The following is a 17,617-nucleotide window of genomic DNA, read 5'->3' as shown; positions in this document are numbered from 1 at the left end:
GCTATCAACAGAATGAGAAGACAAACCACGGGCTGGGAGAAAATATTTGCAAAAGATGCACCTGATAAAGGACTGTTATCCAACATATACAAAGAAGTCTTAAAACTCAACAATAAGAAAACAAACAACCTGATTAAAACGTGGGCAAAGACCTGAACAGGCACCTCACCAAAGAAGATGTACAGATGGAAAATACGTCTATGAAGAGACGCTCCATATCATATGTCACCAGGGAAATGCAATGAAAACAATGCGATACCAGTGCATGCCTAATAGAATGGCCAAAACTCAAAACACTGATAACACTAAATGCTGGCAAGGATGAGAGGCAACAGGAATTCTCATGCGTTGTTGGTGGGAATGTAAAATGGGGTAGCCACTTTGGAAGGCAGCTGGGCAGTTTCTTATGAGACTAAACATAGTTTTATCATATGATCCAGCCATTATGCCCCCTGGCATTTACCCAAATGAATAGAAAACTTTATGTCTACACAAACACCTGCACACAAACATTTATAGCAGCTTTATTCATCATTGCCAAAGCTTGGAAGCAAACAATAGTATGTAAATGAATATATAAACCATGGTACATCCAGACAGTAAAATATTATTCAACCCTAAAAAGAAAGAGCTATTAAGCTATGAAAAGATATGACAAAATCTTAAATGCATAATACTAAATGAAAGAAGCTAATATGAAAGGCTATATGCTGTATGATTCTAACTCTGTGACATTGTGGAAAAGGCAAAACTCTAAAGACAGTGAAAAGATCAGTAGTTGTCAGGGGTTTGTGGGGAGAGACACATAGAGCGCAGAGAATTTTTAGGGCAGTGAAACTATTTTGCATGATAGTCTAGTGCTGGCTACATATTATACATTGTGCATTTGTCAAAACTCCTAGAATGTACACAAAGAGTGAATCCTACTGTAGACTATGGACTTTGGGTGATGCTGATGAGTCAGTATAGGTTCGTTTGCTGTGAACCTAAAATTGTGCTAAAAGCTGAAGGTTATTAGTCCAAAAAAGAGAAAATGATGAGAAAACTGCTTTTGAGTTCAATGATTTATCCAAGTCCATATAACTCATCTGGGGATGGAACCAGGATCAGAATCCTGTTCTCTTCAGACTGAATACAGGTTTCCTACAAAACAATGGGGAAAAAAAAAGGCTACTTTATGACCCATTGCCTGTGAGTTCAGGGAGGCCTATGGTGCATTTTAGAAAGAATACCACTGTGACGGTTAAGGGAGGGAGTTATTGTCATTTTTAGGGCTTTGGTTTTCTGTGAATCCACTTATGTGGACCAGCTCATAACGGATTGGAGGAGGGAAGTAGGTGTGTGTATGTGGGTGTGTGTGCGTGTGTGCATGTAGGAATGCATGTATATTGTGTATATGTATGTATGGGCATGTGTACATATGTATGTGCCTGTATGCGTGTATGTGCAGAAAGGGTTGTTGCATTTGTTAAAGTGTTAGTTACAAAGGACTGTACCACCACTGCCTCGTGTAATGTTTAGAGGAGCCTTCTTTCTTTTAGGAAAGGAAAAAAATACGAAAATATAAGCAGAGAGGAACTGTGGGATAACAAACCACGTGTCTTGTTGATGTCTGTTGTAACAGCATTGTAAATAAGACGGAAGAAAGGTCTTCCAGTGTGCTTCTTCGGGTTGTAGAAAGTTCTCATTTATTTACTAATGCCCCCTGTGGATAGGGCCAGTTGGCTGGGCAAGCTATAGATCAGGCCAGCTGATCTGGCATGTGTGTAGGCATGACTCAGAGATTCGAACACTACCATGCTCTCTCTGCAAGCAGGCCATCATCTTGAGCAAAATTTCCATGTCCAAAATTTCCCTGAGGTTGACATCTAAGCACATCGATGGAGAGTTGGTCCTGGTCAGCAGAGTTTACTCCTACCTGGGTTCACAGGGCCAGGCCGAATTTAACTCTGAAAGCTTCAGTGCTAAATTCTGCATAACCTTTCCTGCCAATGTAAAGGAGTCTGTTCTCAGGTTCAAAGCCAGAAAATGGAAAGTGGCAAGTTCATGGAGAAATAGTATTCTGGAGACTTTGCCTTCTGGAGGCAAAAATGAACATTTGAAATCAGGTTTTCTAAAAGAACTTCTTTTTTTTTTTTTTTCCTGAAGGAATTTCTAAGTAAAAATTTAAAATTGCTTTTGTTTACACTTGGGCTTATTATGGAAACACTATTTAGGCTCAGCCTATTTCACGATTAATAAAATGGGAGCTCTTTGGATATCCATTGCATTAGATGATGTGAATTTGGTTTTGGAATTTCTTTCTTTTTTTTTTTTTTTTAAAGGAGAATGTGATTTTGGTGTGGGCGTGTATGTGGGATGGGGATGATGGCTTAAAGAATAGCCTTTTTCGAAGGAACAGTTCGGCCACCTGAGTGCAAACTGTCTTAGGAAGCAGGGATAGTCATATTCTACACCTGGCCACTGAACGTACCTGTTTGCCTGGGCACTGCCCCTGTATCTCCTAGGTTTCCCTGAAGGCTGTCTGCAGGTGGATACGCCTTTGGGAGCTCCAGCCCCTTGGGGCCTCAGCCAGTTCTCCTCAGAGACTCCATGGGGAGGTCTATGCTGATAGGCTGCGGGTTGCCATGGCAGCAGCCATGCACATCCTGGGTAACCAGGCACCACATGGGTGCTCGGTTTTTCCCCAGAGCACCGTCTGTGCAGACAGCGGGGGAGGAAAGGCCACTTTGCCAACACAGGCATATATTTAGGTCATCGTTTCAGAATCCTGTACACGTGGGGGCGTTCACTGTTGTTCCTGCAAGACTCATTTTAGATGCTGTTCCACGGGGCTGAATAAAGATATACGGGATCATCTTTGGCAAGCTGGTTAGCCTAACTGCATGTTGCAAAGGACAAGAAGCTTCCTCTGGAAAAGCCCAGCTGTCCCTTCAGCACAAGACCCCTTTTTATGCTCTGCTCAGTTATGGGCTAATGTCATCACTCATGGACTCTCAGGGCGTGTATGGGGGCAGAAATGAAATATTTTACCTTTTTTTGGGTCTCAGGTGGTCAGACTGTGAACATAGTACATGCGCAGTTAAAACTGGTGTGAACAATTAGGTGGTAACAGATGAGACTAGCCTTGATAATAGGTTCTTGGTTGCCACTCAAAAATGGAATGGAAGCTCAGAAGAATTTCCAGGAAAGATGACTTTTGGTGGTGAGCCAAGGAAGGAATACAGAAAGCGGAAGTGGGTACAATGTTTGGATGATAACCTGTGGTGACATGATAGCCCTGTGGGCACCCGGGGAGAGCATAAGTTGTGTCTCCAAGTGTTGCAATCCAGGGGAGTTCCTTGCAAATCAAGAGGACACTCTTGACAATAATATCCTTGTTTGTTGGTTCCTGTTAGAGGAAAGAGAGAGGATGTGACATTTCTTGGACAGGGCAGCATTTGGATTGGATGAGGGGCAGGTTTGAACAGATCAGACCCCCTTACTTAAAGAAACAGGATCAGACCGTCTAGGGTGATGTCTTGGATTGCCCAATGGCCCAGCTGAGTTTGTGCTCACAGCATCATGATACTAAAAAGTGAGAATTTCCAGAGGCTGAAGAATTAGATGTGTAAAGCGGAAAAAAGTCATACGGGCAATCACCATGGGAAAATGATCTTTCCTTGGACTTCTTTACACATACTCCGTTTATTCAATAATATTGTTTGATTATGTATAGGAGGGACAGCCCTGTGCATAGGGGATTCAAAAGGCCTTACTTCATTTCTTCTAGGGAGAGTTGTCATCCCTGCTCCAGGTGGGTACTCTGTAGGGTCAAGGGTGCTGGCCAACATAAGCTCAAAAGGCACAGGTTCCCCGGTGTCTTCTGGGAGGGGTCATTGTCTATATGAACAGGAACTAGACCTGGAGAGAGAGGTTCACCTAGAGAGCCTGCAGCAGGTGTGCATGGCCAAACTGACCCAAGGGAGGGTTGCTTACAGCCATTCCCATGCCCAATAATGCTGAGAGATGATGCCAGGATGGCACCAACTGGATCTGAGAACAGAGTCCCTTGTCCTTGTCTAAGAATAGTGGCCATGGGGTTAGAGGTTCTGATCGTGCACAGCTGATGCAAGCCCAGCTCTCTGTGCTGTAGTTGATCCAGTTCTGTAGTTGTGTTTAGTGCTGATCAACCTAACACTGATACACTCCATAAGGCATTCAGACTGCACTGGGGTTTTAGTAGCCGAAGAGGTCTGAACTTAGGCTCCCATGATTTCTTGCTCCTTTAGATGGATATTTTATGCTTTCTATCAGAATTTTAGAAATAATGGCGCATTACGTGTTTATTTCACTAGTGTCTGTTGGTAGCAGATATTTACATTGCCTGAGAAAAACAGCCCTTCAAGTTCTTATAAAGATTGGCTGGTTGATATCACAGTATTTATGATCAGTGTTAATACAATGGGTGCAGGGTCTTAATCCTGAAATGGTCAATTACCCTTTGACAGTAGGAACATTTCATTCTCTGAAATCAAGATCTATTGCCTGTGTGGTCACAATTCTCTGGCCGACCACAGAACACATTAGGATTCACGTCTAGGGGGTAGTATCTAAAATTAACTTTATAAAAGCCATTTTCCTTGGTGATAAATCTCCATCACTTAATCACGCTGACCATCTCGAGCTATTTTGCTCTCATTTCTTCCTTTGGACGAGGATAGGTTTGAGTTAGGTGGATGCATCGAGCTTTCTTTTACCAAGGCAATGAGGCCAAGTAAAAGTTTGACTCCTTTTACATTTATTTAAGTTTTACGGTGTTGAACTTTGAGATATCTTTCCCCCCCACTTAGTTATTATGCTGTTCCACGCAAAGCTGTTGTGAGCTTTTTGCAACATATATTTCAGATATCATTACCATTTAGTTTCAGACACAGGACCAAATCCATCTCAATTTCCATCGTGTATCTGTCAGCAATACATCACAATGATTTGTTACAAAATCCCCCCCCCCCACCTGATTTCCAGGAAAGCACTCATAAGAGAACCTGATATATTTTCCAACAGAACTTGGCTCACTTGGCTGACCCATGTCTGGCTTTGGAAATGCTTTCTTAGAACACAAGTGCTTTCAGCGTAGCGATACTAAAGAATGTCATTTAATATTGACTTATCTCAAAACTCCACTGTCTGGGTTTCTTGCTCTCAATATTTCTGTAATTACCAATCTTTATCTTGTGTTTCGGACTCAGAAAGTGACAAACAATCCAACAACTCTTTACTGCCCTCCTGTTTCTTCCTGAGCTCTTTGTAAAGAACCTCTTGGTTTTCCAAGAGAAGGATTTAGTTCCTAATTCTCATGTTAAATTAAACTTTTGGCCAAGTGGCTGGAGAGAGCCAGAACTAGGACAGCTAGACATGAGCAACAATTCAACGTTCATCATCAGTACGTTGATCAATTGCAGGTAGAGAGAGCTAGTGGGAGGACACAGGCAGAGCTCCGTTGTCCATAGGAGCCTAGGAGAGAAGGCAGGTGAGGGAGGGGAAGCTCCCCCTGCAACTGCTGCGTGGCCGGTTTTCCCCACCGGGTGGAGACACGTGTCCCCACTGTCTACATATTTAAACACCTATAGATACACCAGTGACACAATGTCTCAGTCAACTGGACCGGGGATTCCCACTTCTTTTTTGTTTGTTAAGGAATTGTTTTACGTTGTCGCTTTGTGAGTTGGCCACTGAATCTTGACCGGTTATTTCTTTAGCGCTCTGGGAGAATGGTTATGAAAAGGAAGGAGTCCTCCTTTGACACCTGATTATATGACTGTGTTATTTTTTTCTTGGAACAGATCTGCGAGTGACTGCAATGCATTTTTATCGGGAAATAATGTCATCATTCTGAGTTGTCCAGGAATCTGTTGGTAGCACGGTACAATATTTAATAATTAGTACCACTTCATACATGAATAGTACTTAATAGTACAGACAGTATAGAGGTCGGCAAACTTTTCTGTAAAGGACCAGATAGGAATATTTTAGTCTTCTGGCCACATAGTCTCCGTCTTAAATACTCAGCTCTGCTAGTGTAGTGTGAAAGCAGCCATAGGCAATACGCAAATGGATGCGTGTGGCTGTGTTCCAAGAAAACTTTATTTATGGACACTGGAATTTGAATTGCATACAATTTTCATATGTCCGAAAATATTCCTCCCCTCTGCATCCACTAAAAAATGTAAAAGTCATTCTTTGCTCACAAGTGGTGCAAAAACAGGGAGTGGGCCAGAGACTGTGAGTAGTTTTGGTTTGCCGACCCTCTCTGTATAAATGGTGCCCATGGCTTAAGCCTTGGCCCTGGATTTGAGACCAGGAGCTATTACTACTGGGCCCATAACCTTGGGGAAGTTATTCAGTTTGCCTAAGCCCTAGTATTCCTATCATAAAACGTAAATTGTAACACTCAAGCTCTCATGGTAGAGTAGAATTAAATGACATAATTTGTGTAATGACATAATTTGTCATTGTATTTTGTGTTGATATTGTGCTTTGTCAAAATCTCTTTGTAGCCTTACAGAGTTTTTGACTTCTAGATGACACTACAGTGGAAGTTCTCTAAGACATTAAGGGCAGAAATATTAGGAAGAGGTGTGTTTAACTCCATTTTAAATGAAAGGATTACATTTTCTTGAACACAGGTTGGTCGTGAAGTCTAGAAACAAGATAATATGACTTTACTATATTGGAATGCGGTATCAATGAATCATCTATTATGTATAACTATGTTTTTCAACTTTATAGCCATCCGTTGAAAGGAAATCATAGAAGTTACTATTTCCCATGTATGTAGGGCATTTAATTACAACTCCCCTTTTGACTTTTCTGAGTCACATAGAGTACCAGCCAAGTCAAGGAAAGAAAGTCAGACTATTGGCAAGCTGTCTTGGAAATGACTATGCATATTTTCCTTCTTTTTTATCTTGAATTACTCAGCTAATCAAACGATTTCACATTCTTTGAGTGAGTCCCAGTCGTTTTCTACTGGCATTTTTATAACCCCCACGTCCACCAGCTCCCGCCTTTAGTAAACAGTTTCTGTGCATCCCAAAGCTATCGGCTTAAATCAAATTAAAAAGCAAAGGGGAAAAATGAAGAAACCTGAAATGTAAGAAAATGTAGGGAAGGAAAGCATAAGGATGTTGCTCTGGAGATTTCAAAATTTAGGCTTTTGAATGAAGTCGTAAATAATTTTTTTTAACTAGAGTACAGTGAGAAATAGACACTTCAGAGCCCTCGTTGGGTTAAACCAAGAGAAAAATTGTGCTTAAGAAATAAGTTGACATTTTTAAAGACAGTAGCTGGATTTCTGTTAGGGAACATAAGATACCGAACTCAATCAATGGACCTGGCACTGGAGAGTTAGGGAAAGCACAAAAGAGAGAGACACGTGGAGCAAAAGAGTGGGGGAAGGAGGGAGTTCCTTCCTACGGACATGGAGTGGCTGTATGTTGGTTCACCAGGTTGCAATGCCATGTTATGAAGGAATGGATAGACAATGACCTGACATTACAGTGATTACAAATATGTTAATTCAAAAGAGTATCATTCGTCCAGGGGACAGCCAAAAACAGAAACGATTTTATTAGTTACATAAAACTGACTTATCAACAAATAGGTTTTCCAGTTGGAAAGCATCTTGGGGTGGGTGGAAGTGAGAATCTTGAGGGTCTCAGCAGCCCTTGGGGAGGTCATGCTTCCAGCTGACTCTGCCCTTTTCTCCAGATTGGGGTCTACTGTGGCAAACCATAACCCTTTAGTTAAAAATTCTTATCTGGCTATTGGATCCCACCATGCTTTTATGGAAAGTGACTCAAACACACCAACCAAACAGACCAAAATATCAAGTTGAGAGCGATGCTCATTAGTTGTGGGTATTGTTGAATTAAAATAGGCTTATTTATTTTCATAACACTTCATTTGCTAAGAAAGTGACTGAGTGAATGGGGACTGGCCATGGCGGAATAGAATGAGTAGAAATCATGGGCTCATCTTTGTTTTACGGTCTTAATGAAAAACACCATTCAATACTTGCTGCTTAGAAAATTCAGTCTTAATGAACTTCTTTCAATTCCAAATGTTAACAGTTGACACAAAATACACTGTTAAACTGTGTTATCAATAATTGTAGAAAAATAGACACGTTTGATAGGGACATTCTAGTAAAAGGTTCTTCTGGAGCATCCTTGTTTAAAGATCCAGAGGCTCACGTTACAAAAACGAGATTTGGTTCATGTTCTGTCTTCAACTACATTGACACAAAAGACGATGAGAAATAGGCAGAGACCTCACACCTGGGTGCCCTGTCACAGATACAGAACCGACACATGTGCATGACCAAAGGGTCACCAAGGCTCTTCGTTCAGTTGTGCTAAAGGGCCCCAAACTGTTCTTCCAACCAGACAACAAGGGTGTGTGCTGTCCTTTGAACCTTAGTAACGGAGTAAAAAAAGGCCCACTGAGTCATCAAGAGCTAATTCGCTAATGAGCCCCTGCCTCATCTTGCTTTGTGCTACGGTGCCTTGCCTGCAACTCTGGTGATGTTGCGGGGTTAGCGCCCCCAAGTCAAGGGCGCCCTTCATAAGGCTACAGCGAGGTAAGGCCACAGTACCTCCCAACAGCCTGGCAGGAAGTGTATGGGACTCCCTCCTCCTCCTCCTGGACTACAACGCCCTCCTCGGAGTGTGTGGAATGAATAAATGATTCGACAGGTATTCAATGCAGAAAGTGAAATGCTGGCAAACAGGAAAGGGCTACGTGGCCAACAGATTTGTTTTCGGTTAAGTCAGTGCCAAGAAGCAGTTGTCCTAATGCAAGGTCAAGGACGTGGGAGAAGAGAGACCCCTGTGTTAAATTGAGGAGCCACTTTCCTTGTCTCTGGGACATGCTTTTTAGTAGCCAAGTCCCCGAACTACAGCGAAGCCCTGTGCAATCTGGTCAGGGAAGTCAAGGGCAACAGGGAGTGATAGCTAGTTTGAGTTCTTTGACCTCCAAGGCACAAAGCTTCAAACTGAGCACAGCTGTGGGAGCTGAAAATGAACTTGAGTTCAGCCAATGAATATTTATGATGGGCGACTGTTTAGGGAATAAAGAGTTTAAAATTGCGAAATTAATGTGAAAGATCTGTTACAGTGCAAAATTTCCACCTGCCCTTGAGATTTTTGTCTAACATCCTCTTCCTTATCGTCTTACTTGAAATTTTTTTTTCATTTTGAAATTTAGATTTTTTAGTACAAAATTCCTTCCTTCCTTCCTTCCTTCCTTCCTTCCTTCCTTCCTTCCTTCTCTTCTCTTCTCTCTCTTAATCTCTCTCTTTCCATTTATCTTCACAGATTAAAATTAATTAAGGCTGCAGTTTTTTTGCTTGTTTTCTTCTGATTGGGAGACACTTTGGATGTCTCTAGAGAGATTTCATGCTCTAGAGAGATTTCATAGTCACCTAGATTGTTGTTTTAATCTTTGACCCTTGAACTCTGGTCATTTCAGAATACAAATGCGAAAAATGCTGATGGATAAGCTAGAGGGGCAGGGAGAGAGCCGGATGGAGTCAAAGTGTGTGAGGTGAATGATTATAATACATGTCACCCACTGCACGCCTTCATGAATGTCATGGCTTTAGACCCGAACCGTCTTCTGCTAAATTACCATGTCTGATTTTTTTAGGTCTATAGTTTCTCACAATTACAGAGTGGAACAGCTGGGGAATCCATGGGTTTGCAGGAGAAGAGTTTCCCAAACTCTTGTACTACAAAGGGTGACAGCTCATGTGAAAAGCATAAACACATCATTGCTGACATGCCAGAGAGTGTCGTCCCCCTGGAATATTCTCCCAGGCTAGTCAGTGAGGCTCCTGTTACTAAAAAAAAAAAAAAAAGAAAGAAAAAAAAAAAAGAAAGAGACCTCAGTTTTGTAAACATTTCACAGTATCTCAGCATATTGGTGGTGGGTTTTGCCATGTACCGGACCTCCTAACTTCCCCCAGACCTATGGCTTATTAGATTCAGTGAGAGGATAAGCAAGGGAACAGTGAGGTACCCAAACACTACCAGTCTGGGACACAGAACAAAGGCCATGCACTAAGGGCCAGTGATCGATGGGACCAAAGAAATTCAGAAAGCAAAGACATCAGAACAGAAATGCCTGCTGTACATTGGGAATCTTTTTTTTTTTTTTCATCTTATTTCTAAAGTTATATATCTAAACCTACATTAATTATACATCTATGTACATTATTTGGAAGTTCTGTCCTACAGTACTTTTCGTACATGCTGTGTTTTATTACTGACTGCAAAAAGAAAAATAATTACATAAGGCATATATATGTACAGTGTTTTGTCTTTACCTGACCCGGGTCCTATAACTGCAATGCCTGTAGGGGGCAGGCACGTCGCCCTGCAGATGGAATTTACTGGGATCTATAAAACCGAGGGTTATACGCTATGTCTCACTGCATGAGGAAATAGGCACCAGAGACCTAACTTGTCCTATCCCAGGTGAAATCTCTGACACACTCTTTGAGTGATCTGCTATGGTCCAAGACATGCAGGTAAGTAGCTTAAGTCCCTAGGAGTCGGATGCGTGGTTTTTCGGGAAGAGAGCAAGCTGGGGCCGCGAGGGAGGGCGCTTGGCACCTTCACCAAATCTGTGTCTGCCTCGTCCATCTGCAAAACTGAGAGAGGGCAGGTAGATATTTTACACCTCGAAGACTCGCTTTCCGGCGATGTCAAAACTAAATGTAAATCCATACACAACCAAGGAAGAGAGACAAAAGAGAGAGAGAGCATGAGAGACGAGGAGGGGTTGTGCGGGGGGGAGGGGAGGAGGAGCCGCCGGGCTAGGCGACTAGACTCTGGATTCGTTTTCTAGGTTTGCCACGTCACCATTCCTTTCTGTTTGCTCCTCGAGGTTCTTCTCCTCCTCTTCCGTCTCCGGGTCCGCGCGCTGGTTGAGTTTGCTGGACACGGACCAACTCAGGGGCAGCTCCGCCCGGCTGGCCAGCTCGGCCAGCTCTTTGGCACTGAGAGACGGGGTGCTGGTCTCGTAGGTCTCGTGGAAGCTGTTATAGTCGACCTCATAGAAGCCGTCTTCCAGCGTCAGGACAGGTGTGAAGCGGTAGCCCCACAGGATCTCACTGGTGACGTAGGAGCTCCGGGCTTGGCACGTCATTCCTGCAAGGAAGGGGACGGACGGAGGCTTTAGTGAGTGCGGCCTTGCCCTCGGCAAGTGGGCCCAGCGGGCGGGCGGTGGTCGCGGCCCCGAGCTGCTCAGACTGCGGCCCGCACAGGGGCTCAGGGCTTAGGACCCAGAGTGTGCTTCGTGCTGCAGACGGACGCTGCTGCTACTACTACTAGTGTGTGCGGTGGCGCTGCCGGGACTTCGCGGGGCGGGGCGGGGAGGGGGGAGCGTCCTGGCTCACAGCCAGCCACGCGTGCCCGCGAGGCCGTGCACACGCACGGGAAGGCACGTGCGCACAGGTGCACAGTCACGTGTGCTCGTGCCCTGTCCGCTTGTCGCGCCGGGAGACCCCGGAGGCCGCGCGTCTGGCCTCCCGTGGCTTTCGGGGCTTCACCTGAGCCCTACGGAGACGTGAGCCTCCCGGCCGTCGACTTAGAGTGAAGTTTGGCTTATGGAACTACACCCGGGAGGTCCTCCAGCCGAACGTCATGGATCAGCATTACTCTCCTCCCACCGTGCCGTGCAGGCCCCGACTGCCGCCCGAGGTGACGTTGGAAGGGACGCCCAAGCCCCCCCCCCCCCCCCCCGACTCTGTACTTGCCCCGGGCCCAGTGAGGATAGTTATTCAGACTGTGCAATAACCATAATACTTTCAAGGCTTGTCCCTTCTTCTTAAACATAAGAAACCTTTTCCTGGTTTGCACAGAAATGGCATCTGAGCGACTGCAGCCCAGGAGTCAGGAGCAGCTTTTTTTTTTTTAACGTTTATTTATTTTTGAGAGACAGAGAGAGACAGAGCACGAGTGGGGAAGGAGCAGAGAGAGAGAGGGAGACACAGAATCCGAAGCGGGCTCCGGGCTCCCAGCTGTCAGCACACAGCCCGACGCGGGGCTCGAACCCATGAACCCTAAGATCGTGACCTGAGCCGAAGTAAGGTGCTTAACCGACGGAGCCACCCAGGCGCCCCAGGAGCAGCTTTTGTAAAAATATGAAATGACAGAATGGGGGAAACTCCACCCATCCTCAGGGATGACTTCTCCATTGGCTAGGCAGGTCCGGGGCCTAGGGCCCACAACTGCTTTTTAGGGACCTATAAAAATTCTTTTAAAATCAGAACAAAACAAGGAACTTTTAGGTAGAAGAAAACGTTAAAATAGTCACCCTTACTCTAATAAGATTGTAAAATGTCATGTAATTAAAACTTAAAAAAAAATGAATAAGGGGTCCTTCAAGGCCAAACTACCTGTGACACACAAAAGTCCCGTGGTCAGTGTTCATTCATTCCAGGAAACAGCCAGTCAGTCCACATGTCGCATATTGAGACAGCCGATAAGGTGTATCAGGCAACTGCTTTGTGTCGAGTGCAGGGGGAGAGGGGAGAAGAGAATACGTGTGGGTGTTTCCACGGAGGATTCAGAGCTACAGGATGATTTCAGAGCATGGCACTTGCTCCGTGCGACTAGAAGAAGAAACCGGGGTGCCAGGGACTTACGTGATTTACCCCGCTCAGCTGTCAGGGCCCGAGTCAGCGCTGCCCTCACTCCAGCCCTGGGTTCTTCTCCTTAATCCCCAAACCGAATCCTACCCTTTGGCAGTGTCTGTCTGGCTAACCCACAAAAGCCCCCTTTTATGCCTCTAACACAAGCAGGACTTCTAGATATGGCAAAGAAAAGGGCGCTGTCTTGCTTTTTATTTCCCGACCAGCGCTTCTCGTCCAAACTGCCAAGTCTTCGTGTGTGTTGGGGTGTGACGGGGGAAGACAGATGATGGCAGGGACATATGGGCTCAGAATGAGGAGTACGCAGGAAGTCGAGGGGAAAAGGTGATAAAATGACTTCAGTAACTTTTTTTTTTTCCCATAAAGGAGGTACACGTTTATTGTGAAGTGATTAGAGGCCAGCGATGGTCAAATAACATAAAATCCGCCTAGGCTTTCCATTCTGGCTATATACGTAACCAACTGCAGTGAGGAATACAATCTACCGTTACTAAAGTTAAAATCTAAATGGACCTTCAACATCTGTTGGAGCTGGCTGAAGAGAGAATCAGGCACTTGGGATACAGGTATGAAGAAACAACAGCGGGTGCAGCCAAGAGGATGTCACCAGGAAGGCCGGCGGCGGGAGGGGAGGAACCTCTGAAAACCTTCTCCCCCATAAAAGCCATGAGAGCAGTGGCAAGCACGGACCAAACAAACTCTTTTAGAGCTCTGTAAATGAATTCCAGGGGAGCTTCCTTAGGAACAAAAGAGCTGAACTTTAGTAAGAACCCTGAACGGTGTGGAATTTTAACTCCCCCTGCTCAGCTCCACGAGCCTCAAAAACCAACAGCCCCAAGTCGTGGTGAAAACCAGCAGCCTAACAGCTAGCGGAGGTCAGAACACGGGTGGAGCTCTTTCCAAGCCCCGTTCTCAGAACTGTCATTACTTCATGTGTCTGGCGGTTCCCTAGAAAACCCCGCTTGCAAGGCTTGTCTTTGTGTGACCTGGCAGAGAGCTCACCCAATGCAGGCAGCCTTTTACCTTGGGTCAGTTGTCAGAAACAGCCAGGCAGTCGTTTAATATTGCAGCTGCTTGGGGGGCAGCGATAACAGTTGGGGAAAACAACAAGCTAACCAAGAAACAAAAGGAAAAGCTGGAGAAAGATGTCCGTAAGGAACTTGGAAAAACTCTGACATGTTCCTGAGGATCTAGAAGACCACACGCATGTTTAGGACTGGGTACATGCCCAGGAAAGACCTGAGAAGGCCCTGAGCTCTTGTCTCTGGCTGACCTTGAGCCTCTGAGCAAGCAGGAAGTGAAGGTGAAGGCAAGGCTGTAAAGTTCCTACCTCAGTGTTGAAGGCCTGCCCCCCACCAGGCACACAGCACCCCTTAGCAGAGACTGGAGACTTACTGATTCCAAGCATTTAAGGAAACCTTTGTCCAGTCATTAGCTGATTACAAAGCTAACTGAGCAAAGATTTCAGGGGGCTACATACAAAACTATACAGACTTCCTGAATCTCACGCTAAGTCACTAAACAAACAGCAACAGCAACAAAAAACCCTGGAGAGGGGGGAGAATCTGATTTTTGGGGTTGCCACGTTATATTATTTAAAATGCTGGCTTTAAAGATTTATGAGACCTATGAAGAAAAAAGGAAGTATGGCCCATGTATAGGAAGAAAGCAGTCCATTGAAACTGTCCTAGAAGCTGAGACATTGGACTCCCCTGACTCGCTAGTGTAAATATGTGAAAAAAAACTAAAGGAAATTACGAGAATGATGTCTCACCAAATTGAAGATATCAATAAAGAAATACAAATCATATATAAAAAAACAAATATAAATTAAATTATATTAAATTCTAGAGTTGGAATGTATAATAGATGAATGAAAAATGCACTGGAGGTACTCAACAGCAGATTTGAACTGGCGGAAGAAAGAATCATGAGCTTGAAGACGGGTCAATTGTGATTGTCTCCAGTCTGAGGGACAGAAAGAGAGAAGAAAGAAGAAAACTGAGCTAAGCCTCAGAGATGTGTGGGACACCATTGATCATATCATATGCGTAATGGAAATCTCAGAAGGAGAGTAGAGAGAGAAAGGGGGAGAAGAAATACTTGACACGAGGGCTAAAAACATCTTAAATTTAATGGAAACCACTGGTCTACACTCACAAGAAGTTTATCAAACTCCAAGTAAGATTAACGCAAGAGATTCATACTCAGACACGTCAATAATCAAGCTGTTGAAACACAATGACAAAGAGAGAATCTTTTTTTATTAAATTTTTTTTAACATTTATTTATTTTTGAGACTGAGAGAGACAGAACATGAACGGGGGAGGGGCAGAGAGAGAGGGAGACACAGAATCGGAAACAGGCTCCAGGCTCCGAGCCGTCAGCCCAGAGCCCGACACGGGGCTCGAACCCACGGACCGTGAGATCATGACCTGAGCCGAAGTCGGACGCTTAACCGACCGACTGAGCCACCCAGGCGCCCCGACAAAGAGAGAATGTTAAAAGCAGCAAGATATAGACGACGATCACACACAAGGGATCTACAACAATATCATCATCTGGTTTCTCGTCAGAAACCATGGAAGCCAGGAGGCAGTGAGAAGACACACTGCAAGCACTTAAAGACAAAGACTATATGTCATGGACCCTACACCCAGCAATTTTGTCTTTCACACAAGAAAGAGGAATTAAGACATTTCACGGTAAACAAAAACTGAACTGATTTCTGGCAGTCCTACTCCACGAGAGGCACTAAAGAGAGCCCTTCAGAAGGAAATAAAAGGTTATTAGATAGTAACTCAAATCGAGAAATAAACAGCATTGATCAAGGCAACTACACAGGCAAATATAAATGTTTTTCTTCAGTATAATTTTTTGGTTACTCCATTTATATGGCAATTACACTATCTCATTCAACGGAAATGCCACAGTTTACTTATTCAATAAAGCAAAGTGATTCGAAGGCATGTGATGGGGTTATTTGTTGAGGGAAATGTAAATACTGACTTGGTTTGTGGAAACTGTGTACTGTTAGGAGCTGAATTGTTCCCTTAAAATTTCCTATGTTGATGTACTAACCCCCAGTATTTCAGACTGTGACTGTTTTTAAAGATAGGGTCTTTAAAGAGATAATTCCATTAAAATGAGATCATTAGGATGGGTTCTAATCCAATATGATCAGAGTCTTTGTAAGAGTGGATCAGGACATAGATATGTACAGAGGAAAGACCATGTGAAGACACAGGAAGAAGATGGTCATTGGCATGACAAAGAGAGAGGCCTCCACAGCAACCAACCCTACCTTGATCTTGGACTTCCTGCCTCCAGAATTATGAGGCAATAAATTTATGTTATTTAAGCCTCCCAGTCTGTGTTACTTTGTTATGTACCTAGCAAACGAATAACTTATTGAATTCTATAGGGATAGTAAAATATGTTTTCATAGTACCATTTTAATGAGATTGTTTAATTTTTGTAATAAAAAGGTGAATAGGTGAGATTTAAATGGATGCTTTTCCTTTTTTTATTCATTTTGTAGTGTCCTAATTCATTTAAAAAGGGATAAAAAATAATATTAATGTACTTATCCAATAGTACAATATTAAAAAGAGTTTTTAGTGTAAATTGATAATTTTCCTTTTTTGCAGAAAGATTCCTATTCTACACATTGCCATTGGTTCTAATCCATTCTTTAAAGATGTGATTTTCATTGAATTTGAAAAAGTAACAAAATACAACCAACTGGGCTAACATGGTAAGAAAGAGCTGCCAAGGTTACATCAGTGCGTATGTATGTTGTGTTATTTTCCATATCAAGAAGACAATCATGGAGTCCCCTGCATTAGGTGTTTACTGAGTAAACATCTCTCTGGAAAAAGAGATGCTTCTTTTGGTGAAGAGCGACACGTGAAAAAGCTGATCTCCAGTTCTGATCGCTCCCCACTCTCCGGGCATACTGACTCTCCCGCCATTTGCATTTGTGCTTTTATGCCTGTGTTCATCTCTTTGCTCTATCTTGAATATCCTTCTCCCAATGGGATCCCGCTCATCTTTCAAGCGCTAATTTATCATCTTCTTTCTGGAGCACTCTGTGACTGACCAGTCCCTAGCTGAAACTATAGAGCCCAGGGTGCCATAACACTCCAGTGATACCCTCTCATGGTCCTTATCCCACTGTTTGCAGTTGCCTCTAAGAGTCCGTTTCCCTTGTTGAATTGGGATCACACTGGGGCTGGTAGGTCTTGTTTATTTCCATGTTCCTAGCATTTAGCACAGCGCTTCAACATTGTAGTTTCCCAAACACTACTCGTTGTCAAGTCAAAAGACTTGACTTAGGAAAACTGTAGAGAAGCAGTTTAATTAACATTGTTGGTTGGTAATGTCTCAGATCCGTTATTCAGGAAAAAGATGGCTTGTGAGTCCTTTTTTTAAAATTGAAATTCAAGGGGGTGCCTGGGTGGCTCAGTCACTTGAGCATTTGACTTCGGCTCAGGTCATGATCTCATGGTTCATGGGTTGGAGCCCCACATTGGTCTCTGCGCTGACAGCTCAGAGCCTGGAACCTGCTTCAGATTCTGTGTCTCCTTCTGTCTCTGCCCCTCCTCCACTCACACTCTCTCTGTCGCAAATATAATAAATAAACAAACATCAGAAACATAAAAAAAATTAAATTCAAGTTAGTTAACACGCAGTGTAGTCTTGGCTTCAGGAGTAGAACCAGTGATCCATCACTTACATATAACACCCAGTGCTCATCTTGAAAAGTGTCCTTTTTAATTCCCACCCCCCATTTAACCCCTCCCCCCACCCAACTCCTCTCCAGCAGCCCTCAGTTTGTTCTCTGTATCTAAGAGTCTCTTATGGTTTGTCTCCCTCTGTTTTTATCTTCTTTTTCCTTCCTTTCCCTGTGTTCTC

The 17,617-nt window shown here is 43.8% G+C and overlaps 1 protein-coding gene across 1 annotated transcript in view; it reads right to left on the bottom strand.

Moving 5' to 3' along the window:
- Window positions 1-508: 508 nt before the first annotated feature.
- The window catches only part of KCNJ6 (potassium inwardly rectifying channel subfamily J member 6), a 279,348-nt gene continuing 262,239 nt past the window's right edge, over window positions 509-17,617 (bottom strand). Inside the window, exon 4 of the mRNA XM_003991434.6 lies at window positions 509-11,195. Coding sequence (XP_003991483.3) covers window positions 10,870-11,195 — 326 coding nt within the window. The 3' untranslated portion in view covers window positions 509-10,869. The remainder of the gene's footprint in view (window positions 11,196-17,617) is intronic.

The sequence above is a fragment of the Felis catus genome, chromosome C2 (assembly GCF_018350175.1).
Source record: "Felis catus isolate Fca126 chromosome C2, F.catus_Fca126_mat1.0, whole genome shotgun sequence".
NCBI lineage: Eukaryota > Metazoa > Chordata > Mammalia > Carnivora > Felidae > Felis > Felis catus.
Note: the sequence above shows the minus strand (reverse complement) of the source record. Positions and strands in the feature narration are given on the sequence as shown.